This window comes from Podarcis muralis, chromosome 3, assembly GCF_964188315.1.
Source record: "Podarcis muralis chromosome 3, rPodMur119.hap1.1, whole genome shotgun sequence".
Classification (NCBI taxonomy): domain Eukaryota; kingdom Metazoa; phylum Chordata; class Lepidosauria; order Squamata; family Lacertidae; genus Podarcis; species Podarcis muralis.
Genome location: NC_135657.1, coordinates 82,624,238 through 82,638,232, shown reverse-complemented (window position 1 = coordinate 82,638,232; position 13,995 = coordinate 82,624,238). Strand labels below are relative to the sequence as shown.

Here is a 13,995-nt window from a genome sequence, read left to right as displayed (position 1 = left end):
CATTTGTGTCACATCATACTTGGCCTTGTAATTATTTTGTCATCTAAAAGTGCTCAGGGAGCTGCAGGAAAACGATAGCAGCCCATGATGATATTCATGTTACCGTAGGAATATTGTTCTTAATTATAAAAAGGAATGATGATAAATTCATATGATGTGGCATTTCTGCAGCTTGTGCCTGTCAGAGACATCTTTTTCTGTTGTAGCAAAACACTCAAACTGTTGTTAATCAACTAACCTTAGAATAAAAATTAACACCTACGGTGCTGGTTTTAGGAGGAGGAAATTAATCTCTCTTTTCCAAAGGGCTTTGTTTACTCTGCAGAATATCCTTGGTCTGAGTACAGGAGGATGAGGAAAAAGACCTGTCTAGCTGCCTTTGAGGGCCAATAAAATGCTCTTAATTCTCAGCCCTCTTCATGGCTCACCATTATGCACATTCGTGAAAGCCACAGCCTCCATTTACTTCAAAGTATATTGAGGAGACTTACAGAAATAGATGTATTACTTTGCATGTCAGTTCATTTAAATGAAAATAAACAGGCTTAATAATTCTCCCAGAAAAATACACACTGACTATTTACATGAATGTTTGCCGTGATGCCAATGGATAAATTGGACATAATATTTATGGTTTAAAGCCTAATTATAGCAAAAGGGTCTTTTTACTCATTTCTATACTGGGAATATTTCTACACTGGGATAAGCAATGGCTATTTCTGGATTTATTAACACCACATGTATGAATGAGGGCAAGATACACTTACTTTCTGTTCCTAGTTGCCAATATGTTGCCTATAAATTGGGAGGGGATGGAATAAATCAATCAATCAGCAGCTCATCATTTTTTATTCAGCCAGGCAGAGTCCATAACCAGATTCACTACTTAAAGTTGGTTGGCTAACAGAGGAATTCAATGTTAATTATTTTAATACTGAATTACTGAAATGTCTTTTTCTGTTTAGTTGCCCACAACAGTTGAATTCTTAGCATCTTAAAAAAAAATTTATTATTTATTAAATTTGCATACCACCCTTCATCTATAGATCTCAGGGTGGTTCACAACATAAACAGTTGTTGAGAAGAGTTCTTTCTTAGGTGAACTTGAACAGAATGCACTGAATTTCAGTGGCAATGTTGGAATTTGCAATCAAGTTGAGGCTACTTCTGAGCCTGGTTTCAGTTAACATTATCTGCAGCAGGTTTTAGTGCAGACTAAGGGACCAGTTTCTACTACTGGATCAGATTTATGTAATGCTATTGTGAATTCATGATTAATTATATTACTGGTATTTTTGCCAAGTTCAAGTCTCTCAAAGTTCAGGAAATGGCCCTCCCCTTCTCTATCTTAGAATGTGGGATTTCAGGTAAGCTAAGCGGTGACTGTTTCTCAACCTGTACCTATCATTCACCTTCTCTTGTACCGTTTGTATCTACTCCAGGTTGTAGGGTAACTTAACTTGTGAAACTATGCTTTAAGGTGTTTCCTTTGGGAGCAGTATCGTGATTCATTTCCCTGCTATGGAATACAGACAGTGGTACCTTGGTTCTCAAACTTAATCCATTCCGGGAGTCCATTCAACTCCCGAAACCATTTGAAAACCAAAGTGCAGCTTCTGATTGGCTGCAGGAGCTTCCTGCACTCAATTGGAAGCTGCGTCAGACATCCGGCTTCTGAAAAACATTTGCAAACTGGAACACTCACTTCCAGGGTTACGGCGTTCGGAAGCCGATTTGTTCAGGAGCCAAGCCCTTCGGGTACCACGGTACCACTGTAATCATCTTTTCACAATTTCCCTACTTTCTGTGTAGATTAAACAACAGAAGTAACTGTACTGAAGACTGATTTTGATCCTTGGCTTGCAAATGTTAACCTTAGTTATTCCTTGTAGCTCAACAGAACCCAACAAGCCAGTTGTCTGCCAGGCAGCAGCAAGAGGCAGAGATGAGTCGGCAGCAGCGTTACTTTCGTATTCCCTTCATCCGCCCAGCGGACCAATACAAAGATCCGCAGAACAAGAAGAAAGGCTGGTGGTATGCACACTTTGATGGACCATGGATTGCTCGTCAAATGGAGCTTCATCCTGATAAGCCACCTATCTTGCTAGTGGCTGGTTGGTATTCATTTTTAGTTTTATTATGCAATGAAAAGTGAAATCCTAGGCCCCTTTTAGTGGAAAAAAACAAATAAGCTGAGATTTGAGCTATGTTGCAGGAAAGAAGAGTTACAAATAAAATCCAAATGCTGTATTCAAAAAGCCTGTACCATCATTTAACCAACTTCATTATGAAACACCCCAAAATCACTTAAGCAAAGCAGTGAATGATGGCTTTGTTATATCAGTATTATATTTGCAGAGCATCCTTACAGCTTTAGACCTTTTAATTTACTTTTCATGCTTCCTACTAGATTGGCCTTTGAACAAGTTATCCTACTGTTACTTTCAAGGAAAATAGGGGGGAAACAGCAGCTCCTATGCCCCCCGCACCCTCCTTTTCTTCTTTAAATAGAAGAAAATGTGTTCAAAGGTCAGTCTAGCAGGAAGTACCAAAAGTTTCAGGATCCATTTTGCTCCAGAGCTATCTTAGAATTACAATATGAACAGGGCTTCTGTTTGTGTAAGGGTTAGAACAGTATTTCATGCACCAGTATCCTTGGCACTGAAGGGAATGGAGAAACCTTGAGTCACTGGGCTAAAGGAAATTTATGAAGCACATTGCATTTTTTATAAGGAATGGAGGGAAAGGGACCTGTTGATAAAAATGGATGTGTTTAATTAAGCTTGGTCTCCCTAATTTCCAAAGACATCAGTCCTTAATTAGAGTAATGAGAATAACTACATTATTTGGCAGCTCCTAAACACATTTCAATACTTAATACAGACTAAGTTATACGGATGAGTATTACTGTAAGACACTGCTCTTAATCTATATGGCCTGATTTTAAAGAAAATCCCATATATCCAAGCAAGTGTAATTTAGTTCATTTAATGAGACTGAAGCAAAATCGAATGCTGATTATCTCTTGTTTATTAATAAAAATGGGATGCTCACATTTTCAGAAAAAGTCATATTAAATGTCTGGGTAAGCGCCTAGCGTTTAAAACCACACTACCCCCTTCGTGGTGCTGTTGAGACTGTTTAGCTACAGCGCCACAGACCATGGTTCAGTTCATACATCCTTCTACATCACTTGGTGTGCAATTAAATTGCTGAGCTGATCCCCTTGAAAAGCACTGTGTACGTACAAGGCAGAGAGATCATAACATTTCGCCTGTAGTTGATGCTGCAATCATCAAGTGATGGGCGTGCATATGTGAACCAATCCTCTGCTATTGTTACCGTATTTTTCGCCCTATAGGACGCACTTTTCCCCCTCCAAAAATGAAGGGGAAATGTGTGTGCATCCTATGGGGCGAATGCAGGCTTTCGCTGAAGCCTGGAGAGCGAGAGGGGTCGGTGCGCACCGACCCCTCTCGCTCTCCAGGCTTCAGGAAGCTATCCGCAAGCTTTGCAAGCCCGGGGGAGTTCCCGCGGGCTCGCAAGGCTTGCGGGCAGCAGCCTGCAGCCCGGAGCACGGGGTGCCCTCGGGAGGACGCCCCGTGCTTCGGGAAGGTGTCCGCAAGCCTCCCGCGCCCGACGGGAGGTCCCGCCGGGCGCGCGAGGCTTGGGGCGGCAGCCTGCAGACCGAAGCACGGGGTGCCCTCCGGAGGCAGTTGCCCAACTTGTGGCAATATTGCTATGGTGAAGACTCTTTAAGTCCAGCTTTCTCTCTACATGACAGGAGACTTTTAGATTCTGAAGAGGTACAGGCTGGCAAGAGGCCTGTATAGTATTACTGAAACATGTTCAGACTGGGGTTTTACATCCAAGACAAGACATTCAAATATTTTTCTTTTGCCCTTTTATGAAGAATGGAGTCTTGTTATTCCTTACTCTCAAAGCAATGGCTTGTATCTAAAGAAGCTTTGGGCTTATTTATAGTCCCAGTATCTCATATTGTATCACATAACTGTTCCCGAAGGTTCCCAGAGTTTATATTATGTGTATAATATAAATATATATATCTCCTCTTAAGACCTCTGGCCATATTTTTAGCACTGAGGTAATGCCCTTCTCGTGTTCACTGTTACTTTGTTCCCAACTTTATGAGTACAGTGGTACCTCGGGTTAAATACTTAATTCGTTCCGGAGGTCCGTTCTTAACCTGAAACTGTTCTTCACCTGAAGCACCACTTTAGCTAATGGGGCCTCCCGCTGTTGCTGCACCACCGGAGCACGATTTCTGTTCTCATCCTGAAGCAAAGTTCTTAACCCGAGGTCCTATTTCTGGGTTAGCGGAGTCTGTAACCTGAAGCGTATGTAACCTGAAGCGTATGTAACGCGAGGTACCACTGAATGTGTTAAAATCTAAACACAACACAGTAAGTCCAGTGTAGGAGAAACTGGAAACCCATTGTATGTTTTGTTAAATCTGGTGGTGTTTTTCTCTCCCCCCCTCCCCGCTTTTTTGACATTCCAGGCAAGGATGACATGGAGATGTGCGAGCTGAACCTTGAAGAGACTGGCTTGACTCGTAAGCGTGGAGCTGAGATTTTGCCGAGGCAGTTTGAAGAGATCTGGGAGCGCTGTGGGGGAATCCAGTATCTTCAAAATGCGATTGAGAGCAAACAAGCTCGGCCTACGTATGCAACAGCTATGTTGCAGAACCTATTGAAATAAGTAGTCACTTTCTACATTAACACTTGGTCCCCCGTCCCCCACCTTAACAATAAAGGGAAGAATTCCTCTGAGCAGCAGAGGACACTTAAACATTCTGTAATTGTCTAGAGATGTTTAATATAAAGTAAACAGATTTTATTAATGTGGCAGTTTTTAATTTGTATTTCTGATGTTTTAATTTGTGTAGTGAATTCACTAGTTCTGAGGGTCTGAACATCCGTTTCAGCCAACTACGTGGTTTGCTTTTTTCGTTCATGCACCAATCCCTGCCCATAGCATCTGTAATGACACTAAAAGTGCTGTAACATAGAGTAACACTCTACTGGGATTTAACTACATAACAATGACTGCATTTTGTCTTCCTCTTTACACTGTTAATTCCTTTGTGATACCCAGAATGTTAGTCTCTCCTTCAAGATAGCATAGCAAAAAGAAAAAAAGTACATTGCATCTTATAACTGGAATTGTGAGGCCTTATTGTTAACTTCTACTCTAGAGGTTAAAAAAAAAACTTTTATAAGATGAAAGACTTCATGTGCAACTTATGAAAACTGCTTGACATCTAGGTAGATGTCCACAAGAAAGCATTTTGGGAAATGTGTCTTAGGTAGATTGCAGGATTTCAAATACTGAGAGCAGGACAATTGTGTCTGGAGTACTTAGGGATAGTTATGCTGATGCATGCTGAATTTACTAAGCAGTGGGTTTTTCCTTTTTTAACTATTTTTTACAAGACAAATTTGTTCAGGCAATTCTTCATTTTTATTTTTCGGTTATAACTTTCTTAGTCAAATGAAGTAAGACAGAGTTAAGCAATATTTTACAAAAATATATATCTAGATACATTTAGGACTGAAAGCATAAGGGAAGTGGGTTCCATTTTTCATGACAGCAAAGCCTAATTGTCAGCTGAATTTTGTTGTTCCTTTGTACTTCAGTGCAATGCACATGGGATTAGGTGGCTTCTGTCAGAAACTTTCAGACTCTTGACGAGTGGCACAGCACTGGAATTTCTAATTGCGCCATGCTGCTTCAAATGGCTTAACTTCATAGTGTTAAAGTAATAAACTTTTCTTCTAATCTTACAGATTTTTTCCCCCAGCTAATCTTCCAACTTCAGGCTTTGTGGGCTGCTTTTTTTTGCTAATGTACCCTGGATGGTAATTAAATTTCTTATGTATAACGATTACTTGTTTCACACAGATGGAAGTTGCCTTTTATTGATGTTGCTGGATAGCCCTATAGCTGGCTAATATCAACAGATTAAACCTTGGTATTATCTCAGTGTTAGGAGATTTGGGGAAATAAGTATTGTCTGGTTGGGAGGGAAACAGATTGAATTTGGGGAGGCTTCCCCTCCCTTATTATATTAAGAAGCTAATTACATTTCTGGGCTGTAGTTTTTAATTCTTCAATATACTTTCTAAGCACACCATTGTCACTGCCTTCTGCCGTAGCATGCCTCCTGGCAGAAATACCCTCTGCAGTGTAACAACTATCCAGTGTAAAATGCTATGTGCCCACATGGCTACCAACTTTGGGACAGGGTTGAGAGGATGTAAAACTGCAATATTGATTAACCTCCAATTTTAATGCATGGTTTGAAACTGTTCACACCCTGTCTATTTCCATCTTGTCTTCAGTCTATAAAAAGCCCCTATTCCTGCACATCAACTTTCTGAAGAGCTGGTTGGCATGGTCCGCTCTGACAGCCTTGATTGTCGAAGTTGCCACCACCAAAAATCCATCAGAGGTTGCACATGCAACCTTCACCCCCCAGTGGGAGCCATGACTTAAATCTAGGGATGAGGAACCTGTTGCTCGCCAGATGTTGTTGAACTAAAATTCTCACCATTGGCCATTCTGGCTGAAGTTGATGGGAATCAGAGCCCAGCAAAATCTAGAGGGTCACAAGCCCACCCCAATTGAAGGCACTTCTAATCGCACAAAGGAGCGTCTCGCTGTCCCCAGCCTTCATTGCACCATTTGCTATTTTAGAAAAACCCTGACTTTAGGTCAAAAGGAGCAACAGGAAGGAGGAGGCAGCACAGAGCCCGCTTGCAGTTCATGGGATCCAAGTTTATGTATGGAGCCCTCTGTTTTGGATGGTTAGGATCCAGCAACAGGAACAATGCATACAACACGTTTTTGCCATGTAGAGCTAGAGCGAGAGAGGATTTTTGTGGTGGTCCTGAACTCGCAGAACCCCTCTAATCAATGTTCGGCAGAACAAGATTAGTATATTCAATGCAAAATTGTTGAACTGAGGCCATAGGGACTGGATGTTAGAATTAAAGTTATAGTCATAAGCTAAGCGTTAACTGACCATGATCTAATCAGATACTTCACTAGTTGAATGCTATGCTTTAGATCTGATTGGTGTCACAAATACATACAAGGCCAGTTGGATAACCAGTGCTTTTTTCCCTGAGGGTACTCAAGGGCACACGGTACTGGCACCTTTTCTCCCTCAAACGTTAAAAGTGTGTCACTTACTGTAACGACTTCATGGTGAGTACTGGCACCTTTTTCTTCCTCTTCTAAAAAAGCACTGTGGATAACACAACAATTTTTATGGCGAAGAGGTTCAGAGAAAGGGGGGTGGAAAATAGTTAATGAGGAATAGATATGTTACACTACATGAGAGTTTCACACCTCTCTGTGTTTCCTACTAGGAGAGAATCACATTCAGTTGAAAAATGCCTCTTACCCTGTGTATGTTCTTATGGTCTCTGTATCCTCTCAAACAGTTATTGACATTATGCATGCTTTTTATTTATTTTTTTTAAATACCCTCGTTAATTACTGCTGCCACTCGCTTTCCTTGGCATGTCTGGGGCTGTTTCTTATGGACCCCATATCACATCAAATCGTTAATGGCATATAAAAGATGCACTTTCTCCTTTAAATTATTTTCTGTGTCGTAATTTAAAGGTACGGCTTACAAAAAAGGGGGAGTAACTAAAAGTTAAGAGCGTAAGCTGACATAATAGATGAGTTGTATGCATTATATTTGGGAAGCAAAGCCATGAGCAAATGCATCCTAGGAAGTGGTTGTGAAAAAGGAACCCCCAAATGCTTGCATGTGATGCCATCTATATATACTTTTGATTGGGATAACTGCAATATCCCACACTTCTGTATAATCTGGCTACATGCTTCGTCATGAAAATTAGTAACCACCATGGGTTGCTTAAGAGAAAGCAAGTTAAGCCCTCTGTTGCAACTAGAAATGGACCTACTGCTGTCTTTTGGTTATAAGATCTCTGGCGGTGCTGTTTTACTTATGCATGTACATTACTTGAATACACCTGAATGGATTTGGATTATTGTTTCAGGGGATGTGATGTTCTGCTGAAGTTCTTTCTATAGTGTTTGGTCTGCGATGACTGTTTCACATGCTGGTCGCAGTCACTGAGTGATGAAAATGCAGTTATAAACATGCCCTGTGTCTCAATTCATGTTACTTTACTGGGAACATAAAACCTATACAGACGTTTCCCTTCAGAAAATAGCACAATGTCTTTAACATTCCATTGAAAATTTCCTCAGCTTCTGGTATCTCTGCCTACTTTATCCCTGGGTTATTTTCACCCTAAACTGTTTTAAGTACTTTGTCAAATGACCTTAATTATGTACTGAAAATTGCTGCAAAATAAAAACACTCCATTGATCTCTCTGGGATATTATTTATTTAAGAAAGAGTGAGAATGATTGGGGGAGCTGTGAAACTTGCACTTTGCTTTCTCAAGTCAGTGTAACCATTAAAGCAAATAAACGAACAACATTTGATTTTAAAGTAATACAGTGGTACCTTGGTTTCAGAACAGTCCGGTTTAAGAACGATTCAGTTTACGAACTCCACAAAACCGGAAATAGTGTCCCGCTTTGCAAACTTTACCTCGGTCTAAGAACAGAATCCAAACGGTGGAAGGGCACCGGCAGCGGGAGGCCTCATTATGGAAAGCACGCCTCAGTTTAAGAACGGACTTCCGGATTAAGTATGTAAACCGAGGTACCACTGTACAGGCTTCTAAAGCTGTCTCATGAATTGGCTTGCATAATATTCCAACGAGGAACTTTTGGGGGGTGGTGGGGTGTGTGTGTCGAGGGTTGTCATTGCTTCTAACTAACATTCTTCTTACCAACTAATGCTTTTTTCTCAAATATGCATAATTTCCCACAACCCAATTAAAGATAGTTGTGACCATAAGCCAGCTTGAATCAAATGAAGCCAAGTTGTTTACAACTTACCTTAAAACAAGCACTGGATTTAATATTTTGTAAGATTATAAAATATTTTTGATTGCCCTTATATCGCTTTTAAATATTTTATGTTATATATATGCATGCATCCTAGATGTGCAAAAAAGGAAAAAACCTTTTAACTACTAAGCAGACGTTTTTCTGATATATAACATAGAAATACAGTCTGTCTACACTCTAGTTAAATATTTTATTATTTTATTGAAATACAAAACATTCTCTCATCCAGCAAAGATATTTGGTAATTAATATTTGAAAATGATAAATTATGGTCAAGAACAATTGTTTCATTATTAAAACTGACATGTAAAAACGATTTCTATTGTTTTTCTTATAGAAATTGGTATGAATAAACATATAAAAAAAAAAAATAGCTCTGAAATGAAAATATATTGAATACAATGAGGAATATTAACTTACACAACCTCCAATAGTGCCTGGTGTATAGTGGGATATCTTCAGATATATGCCCTAAAGATGTCATCTAGGCTGTGCAATGGTACCTTGGCGTCCGTGTAAGCTTCCTCACTGACTTCCTTAAGATGAGATCTTCTCCATGTATACATAAATAATGTTATACTTGACTGTAAACTCAACATCTTTTTTTTACCTTGAGGCGGCTGACTACCTCTAACGCGGCGTCTACAAGCCCATATGAGAATATAACTTGGCAGGCGACTTTCTTGACACCGTAAAATAAATAGATGAAGATTAGTTAGCTCAACTCTTACAGGTATTGGCTCCGAGTAAACATTTAAGAGAAGCAATTAGCCATGGTATTGTTTATATAAGCTGTATTGCCTAAATGCACGCAGGAAGGAGAGACGGTTCAGGGCACTAGGATTATACCCAGAGCAGGAATGCACTTGATAATTAAAGGAAAACACCTGCCGCTCCAAAAAAGAAAGGAAGCAATGCTAGCCCTAGTAAAAGACTTCCCCTTAGTGCTCGCTTCCTAGGCACACCTAACTTTAAATAATTCTGGCTTTGGATAGTCTGTACATCTGGGGGTTGGGGTGAAGAAGGACCTCTAAGCTGCGCTTCCTCATCTCTTGCTGCTGTAGAATATTTGAAATTGAGGCTCATGCATATTCCTGGCTGGTTGTAGGATTACACACATGCACCAACCTATCTAACAAGTCTCTACTCCCTATTTGCTGCAGACACCTGAAGCACTTTGTTTTTACTGAAAGCAATTCGGATCACTACCAGTTATGCAGTGCTTAGCGTGCATTGAAGGTTCTGCACAACCTATCGTTCCATTTAGACAAATGACCCAGCACAGAAGTGTGGGTTGTAGTTGGGGTGTGTGTGTGTGTCCATTTTTTGAAAAATCTTACTAGATGTGCCTGCATGTTGCTAGTTGAGAAGTCTTGTACAGTAACAAATCACACCACATTAGTGGCTTGGTGTCTGTTCTGTGCGAACAAAAACAATTACTGCAATCTATCACAACTATATGATAGCAAACACATCCCTTATACACACAGCCTAAAATTTACAGGCCGATTCTCAAAAGCATATAGGAAAATCTCTTAGCAATTATAGTTAAAATAAAAATGTCCACTTAATGTCTTTATATCTGTAAAAGAACAGCATTGTGGGGTTTAGTTTCTGTCTGTCTGATTGTAGGTCACTTTAGGTTGCCCTGAACAAGAGAAAGTGACTAACAAATTTAATAAAGACTTAAAATAATCACTGGTGGTGTTGTTTAGGGCTGAAAACCCCATGGTAAGCCTTCAATACGATTCTCCAGTAATTATAATAAAACAGTTACTACCACATAACTGGCAGCCATTCCAGTAGTTAGTATATGTGTCGGCCACTTTTCTGTTCATTTATTTTGGGATAGAATACCACCGATGGTAACTTTTCCAGCAGAGACTTCTGCATCTGAATCTAAGCTTTAAAATAAAAATATTTATCATATAAACACTGTACAGTTATTAAATACATTTAGCACTGCATTCATGATAACATGGATATTATGTAATGGAGGACAACAGTTTTGACAAAAAGTAGGTGCAGCCACCTTGTTATTTTTTACTTCAGTTAATGTGTTCACTGTTGTGGAAAAAAAGTATTGGTTGCCTTCTGAAGCTTTGTTGTTGCCTCCCTCCTCCCCCAAAGACTCCATTTATCCAGGTGAGTGAACTTGGTATAACCAGCAGTCCTCTTGGTGAAAATCTGTGGAAACAAAGTGCCAATAATGTGGCCAACATGGACTGAAAAGACACTGAGAGCTTTCCCTCAAATTCCAGAGTTACCGTATTTTTTGCCCCATAGGGCACACCGGCCCATAGGGCGCACCTAGTTTTTTTGGGGGGAAATAAAGAAAAAAAATTATCCCCCCCAGGTGCAGGGCGGGGGAAGCCCGAGCTTCCCCCGACCCCAGCCCCCAGAACAGGCTGCTATCTGCAAGCCATGGGAGAGCTGTGTGACTTCGCGCAGCTCTCCCACAGCTAGCGGAGAGCTGCGCGAAGCCCAAAGCCTGGGGCGTGCTGAGCTCAGCGCCCCCCAGGCGTCGGGGTGCAGGCAGCTCTCCCACGGCTTGCGGATAGCTTCCTGAAGCCTGGAGGAAGGTGCTCACCTTCCTGGAGGTGCTCACCGACCCCTCTTGCTCTCCAGGCTTCAGCGAAAGCCTGCATTCGCCCCATAGGACGCACACACATTTCCCCTTCATTTTTGGAGGGGAAAAGTGCATCCTATAGGGCGAAAAATACGGTAGTTTCTGAGGTGACACATGCCCCACACCTTAGACTTCTCTTGAGATAAATTATTGGCCAAAATTTATCAGAAGATAACTATTACATTTTCTGAGAATATTTTCTTCTTTGAACGCCTTCTGAATTGCTGGATACTTCCATTCCCACCAAGAGTACAGTGGTGCCCCGCAAGACGAATGCCTCGCAAGACGAAAAACTCGCTAGATGAAAGGGTTTTCCGTTTTTTGAGTCATTCCGCAAGACGAATTTCCCTATGGGCTTGCTTTGCAAGACGAAACGTCTTGCGAGATCTTGTGAGTTTGTTTCCTTTTTCTTAAAGCCGCTAAGCCGTTAATAGCCGCTATGCCGCTAATAGCCGTGCTTCACAAGACGAAAAAACTGCAAGATGAAGAGACTCGCGGAACGGATTAATTTCGTCTTGTGAGGCACCACTGTATTTGGCAACCCCACCCCTCTATTTCCCACCAAGAGAGTTAAATACAGATCCAGTGTTAATACTGTTTAGAATTGCTGAAGGAAGCAAAGCGCTTAGTCCTCCTTCCATCCTTGCCTTACTCCATCGTTACCTTCATCTACCAGTGCAAACAAAAATGTATGTTTGCTTACCTCCTCCAATACCCATACCATGCTGCTGCCCACAAGTTGGGCAGAGAATTCGGGGAGGGGGGACGACGACAGACATTTTTGCTCACCCCTAGAATCCAGTTTATACTCCAAGATCCTCTCCTTTAGTAGTTTGTACAAGGTCAAAGTGCAAGTAGATAAATAGGTACCGCTCCGGCGTTTCCATGGGCTGCTCTGGTTCACCAGAAGCGGCTTAGTCATGCTGGCCACATGACCCGGAAGCTGTACGCCAGCTCCCTCGGCTAGTAAAGCGAGATGAGCGCCGCAACCCCAGAGTCGGCCACGACTGGACCTAATGGTCAGGGGTCCTTTTACCTTTACCTTTACCAGGCTTTTGTAGCGCTCAGTTTTCTTTTACTTTCACACCACTCTTCAATGATTGTTTAGGCTATTTTAAAAAGGGCTCAACTATAGCAGTGGCAAATAAATACATGAAGGGTAGGTTCTGACTCTCAAAGGTATATATATTTAGAGGAGGTTTCCACACAATATATAGCTATTTACAAAAATAAAAACCACAAACCTTTATGTCCGCTGACTGTTGCCTAGAATCCAGGGCGTCAGATACTAACTCATCAGTCTTTGCTTTGTATCAGGTGGCCTGTAAGGAAAAGAAGGATATGAATGTTTACTGCGTGCTATACAAGCCATCAAAGCCAAAAAGCTAGAGCCAAAAGTGCTAACAGTGCAGAAGTGCTAACAAGAATGTTCTGGTCTGAAGCTGTGACAAGAGGTTTTAGAGACAGTGAGGGTTAGTCCTTTTTAGTTGTGGAACACCAAAGGCAAGTTGAAGTTGGTTGTTAACAAGGGCAACTCAGAGAAGACACATTTTGAAGAGGAACGAGTAGTATTTGCATGCATTTTACCTCCATGCTCTGTTCTGTGCTCATGCTTTTGCAATGCTCCTTGATCACTGCTCTCTGAAGGACTGATACAAGCACTTACGTTACATGGCCCATGACACAAACTACTGATGGGTTCATGGTGGTCAAAGGCAGGATTAATTCTGACAGCATTCTCTGTGTTGCTTTGGCTGAGAGGAGGACCTCTACAAGGCAGAACATGTTTGTTTAGGGTAAGACTTCCTGTCTGTAGTTTTTAAAAGTTCCAAAAAACTGTTGGGGGAGGGTTAAGCTGCTTACTCCAGTTTAGGCTTGGTATTGCATTTTCTTCGCAACTTATATATTAAAGTGACGAGAAGAATAACTAGGCTTAATAAGCCAAGCATCAAAGCTTTGGAGATGTTGGACCGGGTAGGTGCTGGAGCATATTTTGCACAACGCCCTCGGCTGTTTCTACGGGCTGGGCATCTAAAACATGGACGGAAAGGGAAGCAAAGGAGTTTTATGTCAAAACAAGACCAAGGGGACGCAGGAAAAACAATTCAAAACAGGTTCTCCATGCCTGTCCTAAACCCTTTAATCTGTGTTAGATTTTAGGACTTTTCTTTTTATTCCACTTTTTATGCTGCATTTATATTTATCAGCCAGCACCCAAAGTGTGAGTAGACCCAGTAGAACTTCCCCTTCCTATCTTTCCCCCCAGCTCAGATATGCTCCAGGGGTCCCCACAACCACTCAGAGTGGAGTTTGGAGGCACACAGGCAAGAGAGTGAAGGGGAAGTCCTATAGCTCATGTGGATGTCAATTCCACAAGC

General features: G+C 41.3%; 2 protein-coding genes across 11 annotated transcripts in view; one reads left to right on the top strand and one right to left on the bottom strand.

The window, feature by feature from the left end:
• The window catches only part of MYO6 (myosin VI), a 105,238-nt gene extending 96,843 nt beyond the window's left edge, over positions 1 to 8,395 (top strand). For all 6 annotated transcript variants that reach the window (XM_028722813.2, XM_028722810.2, XM_028722816.2 and 3 more), the window contains 2 exons: positions 1,893 to 2,114; positions 4,523 to 8,395. In XM_028722813.2, the coding sequence (XP_028578646.1) occupies positions 1,893 to 2,114; positions 4,523 to 4,722 (422 nt within the window). In that variant the 3' untranslated portion in view covers positions 4,723 to 8,395. The remainder of the gene's footprint in view (positions 1 to 1,892; positions 2,115 to 4,522) is intronic.
• Positions 8,396 to 9,158: 763 nt separating this feature from the next.
• The window catches only part of IMPG1 (interphotoreceptor matrix proteoglycan 1), a 72,860-nt gene continuing 68,023 nt past the window's right edge, over positions 9,159 to 13,995 (bottom strand). For 2 of the 5 annotated variants that reach the window (XM_077926209.1, XM_077926212.1), the window contains exons 16-18: positions 13,481 to 13,648; positions 12,862 to 13,386; positions 9,159 to 11,175 (exon numbers count right to left, since the gene is read on the bottom strand). In XM_077926209.1, coding sequence (XP_077782335.1) covers positions 13,101 to 13,386; positions 13,481 to 13,648 — 454 coding nt within the window. In that variant the 3' untranslated portion in view covers positions 9,159 to 11,175; positions 12,862 to 13,100. The remainder of the gene's footprint in view (positions 11,176 to 12,861; positions 13,387 to 13,480; positions 13,649 to 13,995) is intronic. The other 3 variants (XM_077926210.1, XM_077926211.1, XM_077926213.1) reach the window with 3 other exon arrangements.